We start from the raw sequence: 23,873 nt of genomic DNA on the forward strand, positions 1-23,873 counted from the left end.
TCAGCCGTCTTAGCTCGGTTAAGACGAGGTAAGAAGGACGAAAAATTAAGTCTTCTGTCTTACTTTCATGGTTGAGAGATACTACATACTCTGGAACACAGCTCAACAGATCGGATACAATGCATCTGTTAGCCAGAGACTTTAGGATTACTCTCGTGGTGAGCGTCTGGCTGGCTGGGATAATTTTTGTATGTTTCAAGATACAACCCTGACATTAGCCTGGAACGGCTGAGGAAAAACACGAAAAGTGGTTAGAATGGCCGCTGCCCCGTCTGATATTCGAAACGAGCTCTTTCTGTCATCGCTACCTGGTCTGCAGATTATAAGCTGTATTTTCAGAGTAACAAGCAAAGTTAAAACTTAGAAAGTAACATGACTTTATGACTTGCTGAAGAAGTTCCCTGCATTAGCTTAGGAAGAGGCTTATCTCTGCGTGGTTTCCTCAGGAAACATTTTACATCACCAGATACCATAAAAGTGGATGAAATGGTTTTTTACATATGTAATGTATATTGTACGCGATGACTATGGAGAAAAAGTAAATAGACGACAGAAATAAACATGACGAATGAAAAGGTTGTTTCACACGATAGACACTCGCATTTCTAACACTACGAAACAGAAGCTCTTATAAATAATATCTAAGAAATCAGTGCAGATCAGTTGATTAATGCTGTTTAAGAAACATGAATATAAAATGAAGAGTTGTTAACTGTAAAAACCGGTGTGACATAGTTACTGTTGAACTTTAAAAAGGCTAGTAACGTTTCTTTAGTTTATTGATAAAATGTTGATAAAATTTTATGGTAATGGTTGTTCCAGTTGTCTGCTCAGCGTCATTTATTATGATTTTCGTCTTAGACCTGTTTTGTGGGTCGAAACCAACTTTACTATCGATTCGTATTTTCCTGTGAATTGTATAATGCTGCTGCGTGTAATGTCTGTGGATTCAGTCACTGTTGAACATTTGAACAATTAAGACGGATGAAAGGTATCACATTATCCGAAGCCGAAAATAAATATTTATGTATATAGTCACATTTGTATCAGATCAAAAGTAAACCAGACAAGTCTAATCGATTACAGTCAGAAACGTCGTTTAATTAAAACAAAATTGTAGATGGATGACGTTAGTGTGCAAGGAGCTGGGAACTGTGAAGTAAGCATATTCGAAAAATTAGATGGTTTGAGTGGGGGGGGGGGGGGGGTTGCAGGTTTTTGAAAAGTGCCAAAGAATAGAAGTGCAGTGACGGATTTCTAACAACGGATTTTTTATCCACGCGAATAAATATTATATGCTCAGCGAACACACTGTGCCATGCTGGTAATTATTTATATTTTAATTCTTCATGAAACTCTTGGAGATTAGGCAGTTTGACAGGACACGTTGGGGAAAGCCCATATCATAGGCATGGTTCCTGACTGAGATTGCGATCAGTTGTCTTGTTCTTAAAGTGGAAAATTAGGCTGAAAAGAAAACAAAGATACATGAATCAAAAGTAGTCACTGACTGATCCTAAATGAAAAACAATTGACGAACTGGCATGAGCAGGTTACATTATGATATGACCTGTGTGGCCTCTTTAATGTCACAGCGATATTGTGTGTATATTAATTCTATCAAAATATGTTTAATTTTAGCCATCAATAAATACCTTAATATGGACTGCATGACTTTGTGGGACAAGAAACAGCCAAGTCTCAACAAACTATGATAAGGCTTGAGGCCTTTCAGTGTCAACTCTGTGACAAGAGTTCGCTGTATATTATCACTATTAATGTTTATTATATTGAAATGGGGGATTTACATTATGTTTTAATGAGATCCCCAAAGGAGGGGTCCATTTGGGCAACCAAGAAATTGATAGGAGGAAAATATTAAAATGGTTTTTGTAGTAATAGGTTTTAGGGGCATGGAATGGATTCTTATGGCTCATGATAGGGACCAGTGGTGTACCCTGTTGAACATATTGAGCCATTGGGTTCCGTAGGAGGAAGACAATTTTTCGATTATCTGAGCACACTATTAACTTCTCGAGAAGGGCTCTGATGCATGGAGTAAATGATGTTTAAGGGGCAATTGTATTTGCCATTTATATTATGTTCCATGATGACTCAACATCGTGTGTCTTTGTTAGGTCTAATTTTGTCAAATTCTAAGCCGTACCTTTAAGTTCATGCTGTAGGGTCATCTGTAAAACTGAACATACATTGAGCAAACTCTAAGGTCCAGGGACCTGATGACAAATTTGTAATATTTAATTAAACTGACTTCCACGTGTGCACTTCGCGTCACTGATGTAGTACACAAAATCAACATGTTGTATGGGATCATAGCCTATATTTACCTCCAATGATATATTACGATTTTTTTTAAACACTGCTACGTACATGTGTACCATTTCCCGCAATTAATTTTAAAAGAGGGCTTCAACACTCCTGACCAATCATATCGCGTCGCTAAGTATTACAGGTCGATGTAGATAGCAAAGATACGAAGTTCACATAGAAGCCGGCAAATTCCCATTCGTTTTTGCAAGAAAGGCTTAACTGTTTATACACATTGCCCAAGTTTTTCGTGTACGACAATGGAGAATGCTTCAGTAAGTCGTTGTATTATTAATTTTTCATTGGTCTCGTCAGATGAAACAACTAGCATAATACAATGGAGAACCATGTAATTCATGGGAAACACCCTTAACCTAAAACAAGTAAGTACCGAATTATGAAGCAATTACTGTCGAATAAATTACATGTGGCAAATAACTGCAGAGGGCTTATATAAATATAGCTGAATTATAATTATCAATGGTAACCATAATATTTAGTTATATGCTTGAAAGTCTTCACTGTGTTCAATAACACAAATGTTATTTTGTAGTTTAGGTTCAAGTATTTTTAATATTAAACATAAAACACTGGTTTTGCATGTTAATTTAGGTGATAATCGCCACTATGTCAACTTCAGACACATCTAGCGAAGAAAACTTTGATATGTTAAGGGAAGCTGCTGATGGGCAATTTATAAATGATTCTATGTTTACATCAAACAGGACTGATAGTGGCACACACAAAGGTAAACTCATTTTTGTTAGTAGACAGCTGTATGGTTTAACTGATTATTTGAACAGCCAGAGCATCCTGCAAAGAGTAATTCTGGTGAGTTATGGAAATGAATACAGCATAACCTGGCCTATACTTGTAGCACTAGTGGAATGTTTCAAATTTACTTGCACTAGCATATGGATGCACAGGGTGGAATGTAAGTGGGAAGTCTTTGGAACTCTCCTACTGTTAATAAGGTGATGCATATGTTGTAGAACATAATGGAACATCTAAGCAAAAGAAGCCTGCTTCACTTCGCCCACAGCTGGACACGGAACAGCAGTTTAATGAACTGCATGTTACACCAGAATTTCAAGCCTTTGTTGCCAAGCATCTAGTCAGGATCATAGATCGGTAAGATTGGGTAAAGTCCACTATCATTATTTGTTTGTAGATACAGCTACGGGCTGGATGATGGGTTTGATTTCTGTCTGAGCAGACACAACACCCAGAACAGCTTTGTGTATTACCCAGCTTGCTATCCAATGGTTACCAAGGTGGTTGGGGCATGAAGCTGTGTACTCACCTTCTTCTAATACCGAGGTCAAGAATGTGTGGAACTATACTTCTACTCCCCATATGATGGTGTGGGGTTTAATTAAGCTGAGGCACTTTCATATAACATCATGCAGTTGATAAGGGTAATATTCTTTTTGAAACAACTCATTGAATTAAACATGTGTAATGCAGATGTTGATTTCATTATAAACATGAAGTTTTGCGAATGCATTTTATGTCTGTCATAGTAGACCCATTTATGTGCAAACTAAAATCCACTCCTGATTATCTGATTTGGTTGGGAAATATATTTTCGTGGATAATCGAAACCTCGGATAATCCACAAAAATTAAAGAAAAACATATATATGTAACAAATACAAAAGCTTATTTATAGACATGCAGTACTTACATTTTTAAAGATTTACTAACAACAACAAAGGATTTTATATAGAATTTAATACAGTACATACAAACTATTTAAAAAAAGATTCCAACAGATAGTAAGAATATTCTATTGTCAAAAACTTCCAGTTTTAGCAACAACTGATTTATGTTAATATGTTAAATAATGTAATTGTTGTATTTATTCCCTCTTCAAACATTCTAACTTCAACAACAACAACATTTCTAAATTAATTTCTATTTAAACCAGATAGACCCCAGTTAATTTATGCCTGGATAATAGTGAGTCTATTTAAAATGTGTTTTGAATATTCTTCACATAACAACTTGCTGGCTGTGAACTGCTTGTAAATGGAGTATCGCAAGCTTCTTTCATATTTCTAGTAACAGTCAGATGTGTTTCAGGTTCAGGCTGTCAGCCTCACATCTACACTTCTGTCTGCACATGACTTTAGAATTTACAATCAGCTTTGTAAATCATGAGATTAGTTATATAAAATCAGATTAAGATTTACAGTGTTATGAATACACTCACAATTAATGTTATAATGCTGAGAACGGTTTATATTTCATGCAATTTTGCCCACAGAGTGCACTGTATACAATAAATTGGTACATTTGTAAGTGAGAAGTTTAGCTTAGTGGTATCTGAATACTGATGAAATTATAGTTGGGGAAGCAGCTGTTTCAGATGAGATTGACTTACCCAGTCTTTTGGGTAAAACCTAAACTGGCCACAGCTGTTTCCTTCCAAGCTCCTTACGAGAATCCTCACATTCCAAGTGACATCACATAAATCCAGTGAGGTTGATAAAGGGGACAGCTCCATCCAACAGCCGGCTCATATGTGAATTTATTTTGCTACAGTTAATAATTTGTAATAATTTTAATTATAATTAAAAATTTCACACTCTTTTGTAATAAATTTTTGAACTTTGTGTTTTGTATAAATTGCAACATGTATGAAATAAATGAAGCAGACAAACTTGTTTTAAGCTACCAAATGTTATAGACAACTGGATGAGTTCCATGTCGATGGATCTACATGCTTCGGGCAGAATGGCGATACAGAGGGTCAGCCTAGTGGAGGCATCCGGCTCTTTGGATCTTCATCAAGTTATCTGTCTGCAGAGACGACTGCACCCCACAAGAAAGAAAAGAGACGCGGTGTTCAGGAGGAAGATGAACATGAACTGGAGAAATGTAAGACAGTAGCAGTATCTCCAGAGTGGGTTATTTCCAGGAAGAATACTTTTGGTTGGGAGAAACCTAATAAAGGAGAGCTATTGGTTGTTGATGCAAGTGGGAAAGTAATTGACCATAAGGGAGCAAAGATAAAAGTAAAGACTAACAGCTGGGGTGTCCTTGACAACACTGTCCACATAGATGTGAAAGCTTCAGCTGTAAATATAACAAGTCTCAAAAAAAGGAAAAATGTAGAAGGAAACAACAAAGAAAGAAAGAAAACAAAGTCAAGAAAATGAAAAATGTAGATGCATTGGAATAAAAATCTGTGCTGTCCTTATTACTTTCAGAGAGTTTTATAAATGTGACTTGACACAAAAGAAATCTACACAGAAGACACCAAATTGTGTCTGTACAAAGGCTTAATTTTTAACAAATAAAATACCACAGACTTATTCCTTCGCCTATCCTGTCTAAGACCAGCTGATTTCGTACTTTATCAGTCCACTTAATTTTCAACATCCTTCTGTAGCACCACATTTCAAATGCTTCTTTCCTTCTTCTTTCTGGCTTTCCCACTGACCATGTTTCGCTTCCGTATAGCGCTGTGCTCCAAACGTATAACTTCAGAAAAATATCTTAATTCCAGGTCAGTGTTTGACACTAGTAGACAGGTGTTGTGGCATGGCAGCAGCTTTTTAGGTTTTCAGAAGCACCATGTAGTCTGGTAAAAACTGCCTGATGTTTTAGAGGAGAGTGCTGCTTCAGTCATCAGGGTATGAAGGTAGCCATAAGCTAAAGTTAGTTGTCAATACTGCAGTAGAAAAATACTAAATTGTTTGCATGAAGAATGTACATGGCGCACTATACCGGAAGACAGTCATTATGACAGATTTTCTTTTTTAAAAACTTGCTAATTTTTAGAAACTTATATGGAGCATTCATTATATTTCAGTTTTTGAGGTGGACATGTAATACAAAGAGTATAGAAATGCTTTATGGTTGGGTTGCACATTTAGCTAGTTGTTACCTGTGAAGTGTATCAGCAGTACTATGGAAACAAGAAAATTATTTATCATGATGAATATTCAGCTTCATGAAAATAAGCTTGTGTTTTGTCGCATATAGTTCCATTTTATGCTGGGACGTTTCTGATTTGGTGAAGTTTCCTTTAGTGATCCTACAGAAGAATGATAGTAACATCTCTTGCAGTGTAGTTATATTCTTAAATATTTATATCAAATAGAAAAACAGATGAGATACTGAAAAGTGTATGTGAACTTTGTGTTATAACCTAACTTTTGAGGAACAGTGAAACTGGAAAATCTTTATTAGTAGTTACAAGGCAAAGAAGGGACTTCAACCTTCAGTATCAGCAGTGCATCATTGCTGAAACAGATATTTACAGATTGTTGGGGAATTTTTATCAAAAATTATCTTCTTTGGAGGACTCTTTTCCATACAGGAATTGAATTATGCAGAGTTTTGACGTGAAATGTAATTTAAGAAACACACTATTATTGTTGCAGAGTTTGTGTATTTGGAGTGGATGGGGATGTTGCATGTACCATTCTTGGGGTGACGTGGTTCAACAAGCATATTGCTGTTACTGAAGGCATGTCACTTGCCAAGAGTCATTCAGAATAACTTCTAAAATTGTTTCACAGTCACTATAGGTGCACAGTAAACAGCAAAAACATCTTTTACCTTTCTCTGTGTATAGTTAATAAGTATGTTACAAATATATACATATGCACAAACATTTGTTGGAATACACATGTAACAAATATTTTGCTTAACATTGAAACATACATTCCAGTACACTAACTAGGATTAAATTATGCAACATATTATTATAAGGAATGGCACAGAAACATGGTATCACAGGTATGTGTACATCAATACAAAGAGATCAAAAGTATTCATAAAGCCTAAACCTAACCTCACTTATACCTAATATTTTAAACCACAACTCTACAAAATAATGAGAGTGCCTCCAAATAATTTTCCTTTTACAATTATCTTGAGATACATGTAGGCACTGCATTTCTAGCAAGAGTACCTCAAGTAATACATTACGGCATTCCCAGTTTGTTGAGAAATACAGTAGTTCCTGACTAATTCTGAGACTTGCAGGGTGAGGAAGGGGGGTGAAGTAGGAAAGATAGTGTCTGCTCTGCAATATAGTAGTATGCTTTGGACTTCCTGCATTCCTTGCAAGTCTCAAGATTACAGTCGCAAACAGTATACTGTATTCCTAGTGACAGTGCCTTAAGAAATATGTAGACACCTGAGGATATATAGATACTGAATTATTCTTTTATTAATTAAATTAATTTATTTATGTGTACATATATATATATATACACACACACACACAGACACACATCACAGTCTGCATATCTTGAGAAAGGTGCTGGCACCACTTCCCAATAGCAATGTTCCAGGAATGCAGACACTGTAATCATGATGAGACAGTCCCGTAGAGTATTTTGAGACTGCATCTTAGTGAGACTGTACTGATATATGCATATACCCCACATTTATAGTTGGATTGCCTGAAGAAATATGAGGGTGCTGTATGCATAGTGAGATTGTCCCACATGAATATATTCCAGGTAAGATGACATAAGTCAGTACTCAATCATGCACATTACGGTTTTTCTGCTAAGTGCATTGACATTGCATTCCTAGTGAAAGTAACATCACAGGTTATGAAGATGACCTCTGGGTTGTTGCGCTGTGTAGATTTGTAGAAAGTTATCAATGTTTCAGATGTGCTTGCTGCCACCATCATCAGTGTGAACTTCCTGTTTACTGCCATGAGAATCTCAATCTTTCATTCACAGGTTATGTTTTCATTTGGTTAAACAGACCATCATGAATAATTTTTGAAGAGGTTTAAGAAAAGTAATATTTTCTGTGGGTTATAAATTCACAAATACAAAGGCTATTTCATTACCAAAAGTTTATCAGTTTAGATATACACAATTACAGGTAAAGTTATTTTCAATGTTGTTATTCTGTCCCTGTATAGTATAAGATGGGATCTTAAATCAGAATGAAGGACTTGGATACTAGGGTGCTGAAATGCAAAAACAGTAGAACAGATAACTAGTAAGAAAGTGCAGAACTTCCTACAGTACCTGACTCATTAAAAGTTGAGTGTTATAATGTTGCGTTTTAATAAATTTATTTAAATTAATAAATTTAAATAATAAAAATCTATGGCGTTTGGGGGTATCTTGCATTTTAATTATTAAAATAATTAATAAATGAAGTATAAAAAAATATTGCAGGTTGCTGGATTCGAACCACAACCTTACCAAACCCCAAACTTAACAATCCAGTGCCTTAACCCCTAGACAATTAGACATGATGTCATAATTCTGTTAAAATCTTCCTGATAAGTCAACTATGCATTATGTGAGATATGAGGAAGTTTTTAAACGTAAAATGAGCTTGGTAGCGTAGTGGTTAAGGTACTATTATTTGGTTGTCAGTGTGTTTAATATTAAATGTTCTGTGTTCGAATCCCCATGTATGCTATGTTTTCAGATATCGCCAGTGGCAGCAGCAGCACCAGCACAGTAATATAACCTGTAATTAGATGTTGGTTTGTTGTGGGGCGGAACCCCTAGAAAATTTCACTTAATATAGAACACTCTTTTGTATTTTTTTCCATTTTGTATCATTTGCTGTGGGGGGGAAACCCTAAAAAACCCAAAGAATTTCCAAAAAACAAAACAAAAAACTCTTTTGAGTAGAAGCAGACAGGAAAAGAATCACATTAATTTTTAAAATCTTTCAGAATAAGGAAAACAAATGAGCTTGAAGTAATTAGTAACAAACTAATAAATCATTTTGTGGGTCTGTTTACAAGCGGTCTCAGGCTGGATGTGGTGCACTGACACACTGCTCTAGATATTCAGAGTATATTAACTCAGAATGAAGGATTTGGCTACTGGGGTGCAGCACCGGAAAGGAGTAGCACAATAACTAGTAGGAAACTACATAACTTCCTACAGTTACGTGTGCTTACGTTGCTAGTAATCTTGTAACAGAAGCAGAAAATAACGTTATAGAATGGTAGGCATACGGGAAACAATTTCTACCAGGTAAAGGAGTTCCAACTTGTCAAAATTGGACATCCACCTCATGTGTGAGACAGTCAAGTATTTCTTGCGTTGCTTGTGTGAGCCTCTGGTGACCAAGATTTTGTAAATGCTGCTGAGAACGCTCATCCACAAGCTAGAAATCACCGAAAAGAGACACAAGATATAGATTGCGGAACGAAACCTTGTAGACACCCTGTACGACCTCATACTTCTGTCTGTGTTTGCTTCTTCTTGGCCCATAACCTGTTCTTTACTTCCACCCCCACTACATTCATTTAATTACTACGTCAGTGGTTCTTCGAGAAAAGAACGTCCTTTCACTTTGTTTCCGGCGTTGCTGTGAAGAGGTAAGCTGCTTCGTAGAAATGCAGAACTATTTCCTTTCAGAATAAAATGGAAGGCCAGTCCATGCAGAGATTTTATTGAGTTTTATATTTGTAGATTTACTAATAGTTTTTTTATTTCCGAATATTAACTAAATACATGGTACAGAGCCGTTCTGCAAAAGCTGATGGTAGCTTAGCAGTCAAATTCGCCGACCCTTCTTTTATTGAACTAGAAGTTTCATTCATTAGCTGTACACGAGGTTAACCGTGTTAGGTTAGAATATGTCGAGCTTAGCTACGGACTTCGGGCTTGTTCTTTTGAAGCCAAATCGCTGGGTGTTGGTCATTTTTCTGTTTTTTTTTTAAAATTGATGCAAACGGGGGCTGTAAACAATACGTTCTGTAGCCCACATATTTTTTGTTTGGAATAGTGATTAATTGCCACAGCAGCGAAATAAATTATTACTGTGCCTAATTATTAAAAAAGGACGACAACAGTTTCAATTATCGTGGAATGAATTTCGTACGCAATTCTACCAATTTTTTCTCTCAAGGCCGACTTCCTACGCAGACGAGGTTTGAGTGAGATCCCAGCTGGATTGCGACGTAATAGATCAGGCCCTGGTTACTTTGCAGTTAGAATGGGGCATACAATGGGACAGTGCGTCCGTGATTTATAAACTTCAACATAGCCGATTATTCAGTTAGGACACGTGTATTGTACAGCATTCTCGTTGGATTCAGAATATCGATGAAATTTCAGGCAGTCCCCGCTCTAAGGAACCTTCAGACGATCTTAAAGCGTGTCGCTGTTTACCGTAAAATCAGTGTTATAATTGGGGAGGGGGTTACGTTTCCGAAATACCAATAAAATACAAAAAAATATAATAGAAATCAGCCATCTTATTGCCCGAAATAAAATGTATTTACACCAGAAATATAACAATGATTAGGTACGCTACAAAAAAAAGAGAGTAGAATTACGTCCGAAACGCAATAGGAAAATACATTGTTTTCCTCAATAATTTCCCTTGGCATAATTAATTCCAAGGTATCCAGATAGATTAAAGCGCATTTTGTGCGGACTGTAGTAAAGATGGTGAGGGAAATGGGAGAGGCATCAGGAGAGTTTCTTAATCTGTCGAAAGATTCCGGGTGAGTTCGCTTTCGGATGAAGGGTATGCGCGTCGTTATTAAAGTTAGGCTGAGAATAATTTCGTAAAGCGACGATTGATTTAATGTAGTTAGCCCTATTAAAATCGGTTTAATCGGAACCCGCAGTGCGAACCGTATAATCATTGTCGTATGCGTTTGCAGTTAAGAATAGTCTCGGCCACGGTAATTATCAAAATGGGTGTTAAACTTTGCTTCAGAATCCGCCATCCGTAAAGTCTGAATTGGACATGTCAGCGTGTCGTGTTTGGTGCTAAAACACTGGGTCGAAACGCATATACCGCAAACAGAAATACGCAGCTCCATTAGACGTTGTTACAGGAGGCTGATCTGGAAGTAACGACGTAGAAAACAGACGTTTCGGATCCTGAACGCAAGGCCGAATCACAGTACAAAGATAGGATCTAAATCTTTCGAAGGTGTTGCAAATTTCACGTCTTTTGGATCGACGGAAACATAAAATTTCTTGTGTTACGTGTTTAATTACAGGTACTGCGTGGAGAAGAGAGGAACATACCCTAACAAGAAGTGGAATTCAGATGATTTCTCCAAGACAATACAAGGCAGGTGGTCCATAGAAAATACTTCACAAAAGTAGATTCATAATTTTCAGTAGGAAATAGAACCTGGAAAGTGATACGATCCAAAACTTAAATGTTAAAAAGTTGCTTGAAGCATTATAATTCATGTTATGTAAGACTCAAGTAATCCATCAGCATCCCATCCCAAACCCAACTCTGATGTTCACACCAGGGGGAGGGGGGAAACATCCCTAGAGATAACTAACAGGGGGCTCTGCTCCACCAAAGAAATTCTGCTGTTGGGTACACTGCAGTGAGGTGATGACAAGTGTCGCAAAAGCCCAAATATTGTACAGCAGTGATATGAAGTACAGTACTTGCAAGAGTATGAAGTTTGAGAAGGTAACAGTATTAAGCTTTCTATAGACTTCAAAGAAGCCAGGATTAATATTGGTTTTCTACATGCTTTAGTCCCCTCCAAAATCCAACCCTTGGCGTCCATGTCGCGGAGGGGGGTAACGTCCTCAGACGGCTAACAGGGCTCTGGTCCACCGAAGCCAAGGTGTGAGGTATCATGCTGAGGGCTGCATGGCACAAATCATCCCTTCAGGGCACTGGGATCCAGCATACCACCTTAGTTTGCTCTCAGTATCAGCCAGCCTGGGAAAGTTTAAAAGACAACCGGAGGCAGAAGCCCAGCAGTTGTCAGAAAACTACCAGAAAAGTTCTGTGACATGGAGTCTCCATTTTAAAGCTGGTCATTCTCAGCAGGGAGTCAGTATTTCTGGCATACCACCACAGAGAGCTGGCATTTGCAGCAGACCCATGGAAGAATGTGATAAAGCCTTGTGGCCTTCTGGACGACAGGCAACATTTGGCACAGACTGCGTGTCTGGAATGCCAGAGAAAGCCAAGATGGTACCAGGAGCATATGAAAACTGGGGTACATGACACTACCTAAGTTTAAGGAGGCTCTGACCAGGGTGCTTACAAGGCCCAGGTCAAAGAGCAATACCCCAATTAAAGGGGATAATCCTCTAGATAGACCCAGGGTCTCAGAGACCAGGGGTCTACAGGGAGGCCACCAATGAAAGCTCTTTAATAAAGAGCTTTTAATGATTTTGACATTTGTCAGTCATTTAGCAAAATCGGACGATTTTCATGAGATCTTGGCTGGGGGCTGCTGGTAGGTTAGAAGAAAAGGAACCACAAAAGATCAGTTAATGGTCACTTGAAGCCCATGCCCATTTATTTACATGCTTCAGTCCACATGTGCCATTGTTTGCTTTCTTTAATTACTAATTTTTGTGCTTTTCTCCAACTGAAAATATGTGTTCTGCTGGTGTGTATGTTTTTTATGCAATTCTGTTGTTTATACATGCAGCCTATGTGATGTTATTTTAATGTTTCTGAATTGGCCTATTTGTTGATTGATACATGCTCTTAATTATAGATAATTCCACTTGTATGTGTTGTGTGTACGCTGCATAGCATTTTACATGACATTTTATTTGTTTTTTTCCCAAGTGCTGTGCTCTTCTATAGCTGTTAAAGTACAGATAATTATTGAAGGTTATGTTTGTACACATCTTATTTATGCCATTGAGTTAATATGTACGGTCTACATGTGATGCTGTTTTAATTTAATTTTTTTTAATTGTCCTATCTGTTGCACTGATGTATGTGTTCATATTGAATTTTTGTCATGTTTGTTCACTGTTGAATTGTATAAAATTGATTAAACTTCCTGTTAATTGTTCATAAAATACAATTTTCTATGTGTCCATTGCAGATAAATAATTTGTACGACATCTGCCTGTTGATAAATTTCCATCTGCTGGGAAGAGGCAACCAATCTGAATTGAGAGGGAAATGAGCATGCCTGGTGGAATACGAAATGGGTTGATTTCTGTGATGAGTGTAATTTTTGTTCCAGAATGTTATGCAGGAGCTTTGAAGTTTCAGGGAGCCATGAGATACTGGAGAAGAGAGGTTACAGTACTTGTTACTAACAGGCATCAAAGAATCCTGATCTAATTCTTGTGTTCATGTGTTTCAGTGCAAACATCCCATGGGGCCATTATCCTTTGCTTTCTGAGAATTCTGTGTTCTGCTGTTGTGTACATAAATATGTATTCAAATTTGTTGTATATTTTGTTGCATGTATTGTTTATTTAACTGTGTTCTTTTTACGTGTATTGTCGTTTAAATTCCAATATTTTGATATGGTATATTTATTGTATGTTCATATTGCATTTCTTGCTTCTTTAATTCCCTGTTAATTAAATATGGTACAGAGTAAAATTGATATTAATTATATTCTTACTATGAAAATGTTTCCTTATTTACATTGAGTGTACTTCATTTTGATGTTTTTCTTATTTTTTTGTGAATTTGATATGCGTGTGCTGAGTCTGTTGTATTATTTCATGCCAAATGTAACACTAGTTTCATCTTAAGGCTAATATCTCGATGCACACGAGATATGTTTGTCTGGGAGTGTTTTAAAACTTTGATTTCAGGAGTTTCCTCACAGGCCGGCCACATTTATCGGCGTTTCCAAGGCAACCATTCTGAAGTGGCAGGAAAATGAGCATGCCTGGTGGAATACGAAATGGGTTGATTTCTGTGATGAGTGTAATTTTTGTTCCAGAATGTTATGCAGGATCTTTGAAGTTTCAGGGAGCCATGAAATACTAGAGAAGAGAGGTTACAGTACTTGTTACTAACAGGCGTCAAAAAATCCTGATCTAATTCTTGTGTTCATGTGTTTCAGTGCAAACATGCCATTGGGCCATTATCATTTGCTTTCTGGGAATTCTGTGTTCTGCTGTTGTGTACATAAATATGTATTCAAATTTGTTGTACGTCTTATTTATTGTGCTGTTATTTGTACACTTATTATATCAATTCTAATATCTTGTTATGGTTTATTCGTTGTATGTTCGTATTGCATTTCTTGCTTCTCTAATTCCCCATTAATTGTGATACAAAGTAAAATTAATTAAAATTGACATTAATTATATTCTTACAATGCAAATGCTTGGCTTATTTATATTACTTGTATATGTTGAGTGTACTTCATTTCGATGTTTTTCCTCCTTAGTTGTGAATTTGATATTTGTGTGCTGATTCTGTTGTATTATTTCATGCCAATTATAACACTAGTTTCATCTTAAGGCTAGTATCTCGATGCACACGAGATATGTTTGTCTGGGAGTGTTTTAAAACCTTGATTTCAGGAGTTCCCTCATAGGCCGGTCACATTTATTGGCATTTCCAAGGCAACCTGTCTGAAGTGGCAGGAAAATGAGCATGCCTGGTGGAATACGAAGTGGGTTGATTTCTGTGACGAGTGTAATTTTTGTTCCAGAATGTTATGCAGGAGCTTTGATGTTTCAGGGAGCCATGAGATACTGGAGAAGAGAGGTTACAGTACTTGTTACTAACAGGCGTCAAAGAATCCTGATCTAATTCTTGTGTTCGTGTGTTTCAGTGCAAACATCCTTTGCTTTCTGGGAATTCTGTGTTCTGCTGTTGTGTACATAAATATGTATTCAAATTTGTTGTATGTATTGCTTATTTAACTGTGTACTTTTTTTAATGTATTGTTGTTTATATTCCAATATTTTGATATGGTATATTCATTGCATGTTCATATTGCATTTCTTGCTTCTGTAATTCCGTGTTAATTAAATGTGATAGAGAGTAAAATTGATATTAATTATATTCTTACTATGAAAATGTTCCCTTATTTACATTGAGTGTACTACATTTTGATGTTGTCTTGTTATTTGTAATTTTTGTGCATTTTATATTTTTTGTGCTCCAAGCTGTCATAGTAAAGCTGCTGTATTGACACACACAGGACATATTCTTTGCTTGGGGCTGTTTTGAAAGTATTTCAGGGCTTCCGACATCAGGCCATGTTGATGGGTATTTGCGAATGATGGTGGGGCCTGTCTGCTAGGAAGAGGCAATCAATCAGAAATGACTGGTGAGTGTGCATAGAGGAACATGAAGTGGATTTGTTTCTGCAATGAGCCCCCCCCCCCCCCAAGAATTTGAAAGCCTTTGGAGTCAGTGGGAGCTTTTGAAGCAGGATGTGTGAAGAAAGTATAGATCGCGTGGTAGATCATTTTTGTAGGTGGTCCTAAATTAGTACTACAGTGAAACCTCGATGCATCGTTTTCGGCGGGGGTGGGAAATAAAAACGATAGATGCGGGAAAACGATAGATGCGGGAAAGCATTAAAAATTTAAAAAAAAAACAATGTTTCTCTTTCAAAGTTACTTCTTTTTACCAAAAAAGTCTTTAATGGACAACTGGTTTGTCGAAACTTTACGTTTTAGACCAAACAGAGTACCTTTCCACGTTCAAAATGTTTTCCTCGTCACGTTCGCTAATATTATGGGCATAAAAGAACGACTTCACTTTTGCCAATGCAGCGTGTGCTTCGGCAAAACTCGGCACAGCTTCGGGCTCGCATTCGTCGTCTTTCTCACCGCTCCCACCCCCTTCGCGATCGTCACACAACTTATCAATCGTGTCGACTCCGCATGTAGCAAGCTCGCTGTCTACTGCCGCGTAGTCACCAAATTTAACCACGTCTTTCACGGCGCCAAATCTATTCCAGTCTTCGTGAAAGCCATCATGCTCATCCACACTGACGTTAGAGTCTGCTTCTGCGCGAAGTTCACACCCGTAGCCACCTTTGTGAAAACAATTCAGAACAGTTGGTTGGGAGACATGCCGCCAAGCTGCCACTGTGAAATGAATTGCTTGTAGCACGTCAATTTTCATGTTGACATCCTTCCCAGCATCCATTGCACATACAGCTGTTTGCACAAGGCGCTTTCTATACAACTGCTTGAAAGATTTTATGATGCCCAAATCAAGCGGTTGCAAGACGCTCGTGCAATTTGCTGGATACTGCACGACTTTCACATTTCGTAGAAATGTCGTGTCCTTCGGATGAGCGGCACAATTATCAACAAACAGCAAAATCTTTCTGCCTTGTGCGCCCATGGAGGCATCCAGAGAACTTAAAAACGCCGTAAAGATGTCTGTTGTCATCCAAGCCTTTTTGTTGGCGTGATATTTCACCGGAAGTTTTTTCATGTTTTTGAAACAACGCGGTTTTCGTGATTTTCCAACTACAATCGGAACCCGTTTGTCACTACCGTCACTGTTAACACACAGAAGAACAGTAATTCGGTGTTTTGCACGTATTCCCCCGTGGCAAGATTCACCTTTCAATGCCAGAGTCCTATCCGGGAGGGCGTTGTAGAAAAGTCCGGTCTCATCCGCATTATAAATGTCCCGCGGCTCATATCCCTCCAGCAGTGTTGGCAGTCTCTCGAGCCACAGCTCCGTTATTTCCACATCCACAGCAGCACTTTCGCCGGCTAACTTCTTGTAGACCATACCATGTCGTTCTTTAAACCTACTAATCCAGCCATTCGACGCTGCAAAATTTTCAATATTCAGTCTTGCGGCTATCGTCTTGGCTTTTTCCCGCAAGATGTTGCCATCAACAGGAATTCCTGAGGCCCGCGATTGCTGGTACCAAGTGAAGAGGACACTTTCTAGCTCACTGAAAGTTGATTTTCTTCCGGATTTCCTTTTTTTGCATGAATTACCGCACTTGTCAGTTTGTTTTCGGATTTCTTTCTTCTTTGCAACTATTGAATTTAAAGTAGATGGTGCTAATCCAAGGCGTTTAGCAATGTCGATTCTTTTTTCAAATGGATTCTTCTCCACTTCTTCTATGATTTTTAATCTTTCTTGAAGAGTTCTGACTTGCTTTAGTGGGCGAGACATGGTACAGGAATAATAACAAAATAATTAACAGGAGTAAGAGGAATAACAAAATATTTACGGGAACAACAACAAAAGTATAGACTGGAACAATAACAGGAAGAATGGAAGTACTGTTACTGCCGAACACGACGAAACGTAGCCGTAGAAGACACTGAACCACTGGAAACGAGATGAACCAGAAGAATGAAAAGTGCCGCCAGCCTTTCCTTTGTACTTATAATAAAAGCATTTGTGAAGAAATTCACAGTGCACATGCCATTTGGCATCGCTGGAACGAAATATGAGTGCACCCTAATTAAAATCGTAAAATTTCTGACAATGAGCACCGCCATTCACTCCAACTATCACCCCTGCACCGCTGACCCCTCATTCCAAAAGGATCTGTGCTGGTTGGGCGACATAACAGGTTACCGCTACTGTGTATTCCAAAAACATTGTGCGTCTTTCGGTATTAATTTATCTCAAAACCCAGCATTTTAATTTCTCAGAAACGATCATTGCGGGAAAATTGTTGGCCGGGACTAAGATTTTTGAACGATCGATGCGATAAAACGATAGTTCGAGGAACGATAGAAGCGGGAAAATGTAACATTATTTTATATGGGATGTATCCGGGACCGAACAAAACGGACGATGCATCCGGGAAAACGATAGTTCCGGGAACGATAGATAGAGGTTTCACTGTATTCGCATTTTATTCCCCTTGGGCCGTTTTCAAAGCATGAGTTCAGATTACCACCTTAGGTAGTGTTCCTGTGTGTAAAGGACATATTGTGATGAATTAAATTTTTTCTTCCAGAGGCAGTCTTTCAAAATCAGCTACTCAAATGCCATAGCAACCACAAAAGGCATAGAAAGTGAGACAGTACGTGGGTAATGTATAGAATTCACTTAAGCCTGTGATTTAACTTTAGGAGACATTCTTTTAGTATACGAAATTCTTATCAAATGTAGGGTATCAATAAACTCAGTTTAGCTACAAAGAAAAGTTTGAAACTTACAAAAATGTTTGGTATACTCACCATTCAATGGTCTGATGAAAGGATGCTTTATTTCTAGTGCCACAAGTATTTTTGTCTTGTCTCCTGAATGAAGGACACATTCAAGTAGTTAGGAGTAAGTGTAATAAGTTAAAATTGCTTTCTTGATGATCAGCCAAAGTTTCAAGTGAAGACAAAATCCCAAAGCCTGTAATAAGAGGAGAGGAATTAGTTTTGAAAAATTCCGTTCATGGAGACAAACCAATTGATATGTTACAGACATATCCAATGTATGTCTGAAGGAGGTGCTGGGTTGTTTGCTACCAGGAAGACCATCAAGAGATGGAGGGATAGAAGAGGTCCAGGATAGTGGCAGGGAGACGACTGGAAGGTCAGTGGATGGGTGGAGAATTTTAATATTAATGAGCACATGCTACTTTTGAATGTTTCATGAAATTTAATAATATTTGATGAATAATTAAAATAGTTTTTAATAGCAATGCTTTCAATTTCTCAGATTGTTTTCTCTGTTTTAAATTTCAGGGACAGAGTCGGCAGAACACGGCTACCCATCTCGACAGCGTCTCATGAGTAGGTTCATGCATCATTGCATCATGAATAATTACTGGTATTATCCCCGGTTCATACAAAATGTAGTGTATCAATGAAGGTTGTGTAGTTATTGAAGATGTTTTTAGGTGACATCCATCCTAAAATAAATGCAGGAATAACTTTGTTACACCTGACATTCATGTGTATTTCTAGTATCATAAGGAGAAACATAGGACATAAATGTGTATTCTTGTTGCATCTCCTGCATTAATGACTGAGTTCAAGTGTTTAGAACTAAAATTGCCTTCTCTTAAGATCAGTACTGCTACCAATACGAGATAAAATTCAAAAGCGTGTGATCAGAGAAAGGGTATTAGTTTAGCTACTCTGTTTGTTCTGGTATAAAGTCAAAATAACTGGTGTGTTACAGACTTGTCTGAACTATGTGTGAACGAAGTGTTGGGTTGGTTTCCACCACGAGGAAATAATGGAGGAAGACCAAGAAGGAATTTTAATATTACTAATCCTATTGCTGTATTTGCATATGTTTCATGAAACTGATACATACACCATAAATAATCGAAATAATTTTCACTAATAATGTTCATAATATCTTCTAAGGTACTTGGATTAATTATTATATTTGTTCTCCTTTAGTCATGGCTGTAGAAGTTTCTGATATTGGAATTTTCACCGGCAAGCTATCTTTTACCAATATTTTATATAATACAATGCACAAAGAAGAATTTCCTGCATAAATGTTCCTAATTCCAGGGACAGTGTCCACACAGAAGGGCCACCCACCTTGAAACATCGTCTCGAGATGTGGTTCGTGCAGTCGTGGAGTTCCTATGGGTGTGAGGCATGGTGGCAGCAGTTGCATATTGGGCACTTCAAGTTGTCTATGGTTCAGACATCGCGGATGTAACGGGGCAGAAAAAGATGAGTGCTGACCAAGCTGTCCAATGGCAGGTAGTCAACGTTCAGGGCATAATGCAAGTGGACAACGGGTGAATGACTGAAGAATATAATCTGTGATGTGAAAGAGAAGTGAAGGCCAAGTGTCACAGCTTGGGTGCAAGAATTGAGCCCTGATTTTGTGTCATGTGGTGGTTTTATGTGTTGTGTTAAACCATTCATGAAGTCTGCAAACATTTTGGAGGAACATAATTGCCTGTTCGTCTGACGTTGAAGATGAGACATTCTTTACTCCTGCGCAACTTGGAGTTGAGGGGTCAGCTGCAGGCCCTAACCAACTTGCCCTGAGAAGAAGCTTTTGGTAAGAAGTGAAATGGGTCACGCTTCTGGAGGGAATGAAACTGGTGGTCCAGCTTGTGACTGAGCTACATATTGTGGTATGTGACATTGTAGTGTTTATGTGTATCCTGAGATTTCATTCTATCCCCTCAATTACTGGTATCGTGTTAGCTCACATTCCTTACAGGCACAGAAAAGAAACAAAGGAGGCTTACATGTTCACCGCAAAGTCTGCGTTTGTCCCTCTTGCAGGAGTCAAATGAATTCACCAATTTTCATGGACAATTAGCCATTAGGCATGGCGCGTATCTTGTACTTCTCAACCTTTTACAACTGATAAGGTTGTAAACTCGCAACTTGTAGTTTTAACAGATTATTGAAACCATTGCAATTTTCATCTGGTAAAAAGCTAACTGGCTGGGACATATTATGAGAAGGAATGGATTACTGAGTGATATCACCGAAGGCCAGGTTGAAGGAAAGAGAGGACTAGGAAGAAGATTGATACAGCTAACCAACGACCTTAAACAAGGAAAGAAGATGACGTTCCAGGAATTAAAGCGAGAAGCCGAGAATAGGGACAACTGGAGAGCTCTGTTTGGGCAGAGCAATGGACCTGTCGTAAGACAGAACACTTAATAATAATAATAATAATAAATTTCTTGTGGAATTTAATACATTGAAGTGACTGATGATTAAAAAGTTTTTAATTTTAGGTGTTTGACAGTGACAAATAATGAAATATTGAGGGTAGACACGCGAAGTTTAATATGGAGATAAATCTTAAACATATCGTCTACATCATTACATTAATTTTAGGATACTTACTTTTTTGACAATAGTATTTCTTAGTTGTTTAATGGACTTTGTGTGTTCAGGAAACTGATTTATGTTGCACATTCATCAAACATAGTCTTGAATTATTTTGGTGTTGCCCAATTATATTATTACTGTCCTTACTATATGGACGTGATGTTAGCATTCATCATTCTGCAGTAGGTGTTGTAAAGCGATATTTATATTTTAATTTGATGCTTGCATGATTAGAGAATATTAGTATTTGAACTACACAGTGGCCTGGAAGAGGGCTGTTCGTTAATTTAATGGTTTTAATAGGTCTCTGGTTGAAATGCCATTACACTACATTGAATGACGTAATCACTGCCTCGTTTGTAATCGTTTCCACTTTGATAGGGACCGGCCATTATGTCATAAAATTCCATATATGTGTTTGAAGCAACTGAAAATGTTGAATGAGAAGAAGTAATTACTTAAGGACCTACAGACCAGCAAAGTTTTAATCAAAAAGTTACACAACCGTGTTGAGTAAGTCATCAGTTTCATGATTGCATATCAAGAAATATAATTCATGGATTGTTTTATGTGGCTAAGAGTAACTGATGAAGTCTTTCTTGCTGTGACCATTTCTGCGTGAATTTAGTTTATTGGTGTAGTAGTAGTGCATGCAGTTGAAGTAGCAGTGAGTAGCATGTTGCTGATTTGTGCTAATTTAAATTGCATGATGCAGAATTGTTGGTTGTGTGTAGGTAGATCATGTGTGAACATAAATTACGAATGTGCCATTTGCTATTGATAAACTGAAACAATATTTATATTTCTGCAGTTTTGTGTACTCTGAAATTTGTGCTAGAATGTATTTATTGAAATTCTGAAGAAATTGTTTTGTGGGGGGCTTGAAGTACTCTCGCACACGAGCATCGAAGTGCATGTTGAGAAAGGACGTATTGCGCTTCTGGATTGTGTTGGGCACTTTGTGCGGATGAGTTTGTTTTGGAAAGATGTCGCGGTGATCCTGCAGATGGGTAATGCGATTTGTATACCTTAATCCGTGCCTATGCTACGTTGAGCGCGATACACGTTACCTTTGCGATAAGAAGCGTTTGTATTTGATTTTGAAAACTGCCGTTGTTTCTTGCCGGATTGTTTCAGCTGCCAGTTGTGCGTTCTGGTGAAGAGATATCTTATATCCCAAGAAGACATTTTGATGTTGCTCTTTCAACTTGCTCCATGAAGAGTATGAAGCTGAGCTGCTCCATTATATTAAGCAATCGCTCATGTTCACTTTGTTCTTCATAAATGAAGATGGGTGATATGGGAATCAATTTGCTGTAACGGTCAAAATGACTTATGTACAAATATGTTTTCTGTAAGCTGAGGTGGGTGATATGTGACTGAATTTGGCGTAATACGAAAATGATGTATAAGTGTATTGTCTGTAATAATTTCCTGTATCTGGAATAACTTACTGATACTGGTGTTTCATGTTACAATGTGTATAAAGCGATGTAATGTGTTTTGCTTGTGTAAAGAGTTAGGAACTTGGCCCTGTATAATGTATTTTAAAAAGGTTGTGTTTCTGTATTTATTTTGAAATGTGTGTGTCACTTATGTGCTGGTTTGTACTGCTACTTGTGAAAATGTGTATAGCCAACAGTGAGATTAAATATTGCTGATGTTTTGATGTGTAATTCAGCACAAAATGAGACTATCTGTATGTTAATCACAAGAATTTTGTAGTACCTTGTTTGCCAGGAATGTAACCGTCTCATCCTGGAGGTGGCATAAATTGCCTTCTTTTTAATCCTGACATAAGGCATTGAAGTAGGGGAACCTGTATGGCAGTAAGTATGTAAATGTTTCAGAGTTTCTAATTGTAGTCTGCAATGTACATGTGCTGCTGGGGTTTGAGAAGAAACTTTGAAATTTCTTGTAGTGCCCATTGTTACGGCACTGCCATTCTGAATCTCAGGTTTAGTGTGGTGAGAGTTATGCAACCTATCCTAAAGTTCTGTCCTTATATTAGTGATGAATGACAACAATTGCTCACTTGAAGTGCACTGCATTTGATGATGTGAGGGAAGAAAGAGAAAGTGATATGTAATGAATACAAAATAAATGGGAAATGATGATGGATACACAGATTGGAATATTATGCAGAATGAATGGCATTAAGGAAGTTTGTTAACAAAGATGTAGTAGGCTGTAAATATGTAAACATGTTTCAGTGATTTTAATATGAGTCTGTAATGCATAATTGTTGTATGTTTAGTATTGTGCCAAGCGTAAACTTTGAAATGCCTTGTAATGTTCATTGTTACAGCATTGTTGTTTGATGTTGAAGTGTAATGTGGTAAGAGTCGTGCAACGTATCCTAAAAATCTGTCCTTTTGTAGGTGGCAAATAAAAAATATTGCTCCCTTGAAGTGAAGTACATTTGGGAAGGTAGGTACTGAATAACAATTAAATGAGATGTGATGTCTGATAAGTAGAGTAGAATATAGTAGAGAATGAATGGCATTAAGAAAGTATGCTACGTATAGAGAGAGAGAGAGAGAGAGACGTTAGGGCGCTTTCCCAATTGTTCTGGGTATCAGTTTTGAAACAATTTTTCAGCAGTAAACTAATTAATGTCAAATAGCAATTAAAGAGTTTTCACTGTGCCATTTCTGCCTTTGTACATGAACAGTTTTGTGCCTAGGGATTTTGTGAGTTGAGATTAGGGGTTAGTCAAAGTTAAGAGGAGTAAGTTTCTCCAGCCTTCACCGTTGTAAATTACTTGAAGTGATGGAAAAGATATCAGGGGGTGTGTGTGTGCTTTTTAGTGAAGAATAATTTTTTTTATATGTATGACATTACAAAGAACGCTGAGGAATATGAGTTCAGAATGCGTATTCAGAAACTGTCTAAGATGTGTTGGTTCAGATGAGAATTGAAAAGTGCTGAACTTTTGCTTATGTATATATTAAGAAGTACAAAAAGTAAAAGAGTTTTGTATGTGAAAACATGTAAATTGAATGCTCTTAGGAATTAAAAATGGAAAAGAACAGAGAAAGAAGCAGGAGTTGTAACCTTAATTAATTCATGGAGCCCGGGACCTTCTGAGAAGCGAGCAGTTAAGTTTCTCAGGCAC

The 23,873-nt window shown here is 37.5% G+C and overlaps 1 protein-coding gene across 4 annotated transcripts; it reads left to right on the forward strand.

Moving 5' to 3' along the window:
• Positions 1 to 1,459: 1,459 nt before the first annotated feature.
• LOC110826880 (uncharacterized) lies at positions 1,460 to 22,446 on the forward strand. Of its 4 annotated transcripts, none has more exons than XM_087345924.1 (9): positions 1,460 to 2,711; positions 2,941 to 3,076; positions 3,321 to 3,459; positions 5,020 to 9,657; positions 11,299 to 15,327; positions 17,953 to 18,026; positions 18,413 to 18,524; positions 18,677 to 18,761; positions 19,460 to 22,446. In XM_087345924.1, exons 1-4 carry the CDS (start codon positions 2,685 to 2,687, stop codon positions 5,489 to 5,491), a joined length of 774 nt encoding a protein of 257 aa, XP_087202050.1. In that variant the 5' UTR covers positions 1,460 to 2,684; the 3' UTR covers positions 5,492 to 9,657; positions 11,299 to 15,327; positions 17,953 to 18,026; positions 18,413 to 18,524; positions 18,677 to 18,761; positions 19,460 to 22,446. The 4 variants fall into 4 exon arrangements, with proteins under 4 accessions (XP_087202050.1, XP_087202048.1, XP_087202049.1 ...); XM_087345922.1 differs by having other exon boundaries at positions 18,677 to 18,724; XM_087345923.1 differs by having other exon boundaries at positions 17,953 to 18,018; positions 18,677 to 18,724.
• Positions 22,447 to 23,873: the final 1,427 nt, after the last annotated feature.

This window comes from Zootermopsis nevadensis, unplaced genomic scaffold, assembly GCF_977971745.1.
Source record: "Zootermopsis nevadensis isolate Lab colony 2312 unplaced genomic scaffold, Znev_1.0 Znev_ptg000009l, whole genome shotgun sequence".
Lineage (NCBI taxonomy): Eukaryota > Metazoa > Arthropoda > Insecta > Blattodea > Termopsidae > Zootermopsis > Zootermopsis nevadensis.

Coding starts and splice junctions, on each gene's coding strand:
- LOC110826880 (XM_087345924.1), top strand. CDS start 2,685: ATGGGAAACACCCTTAACCTAAAACAA. Junction 2,712..2,940: donor ACACCCTTAACCTAAAACAA/GTAAGTACCGAA, acceptor ATGTTAATTTAG/GTGATAATCGCCACTATGTC. Junction 3,077..3,320: donor TGATAGTGGCACACACAAAG/GTAAACTCATTT, acceptor CATATGTTGTAG/AACATAATGGAACATCTAAG.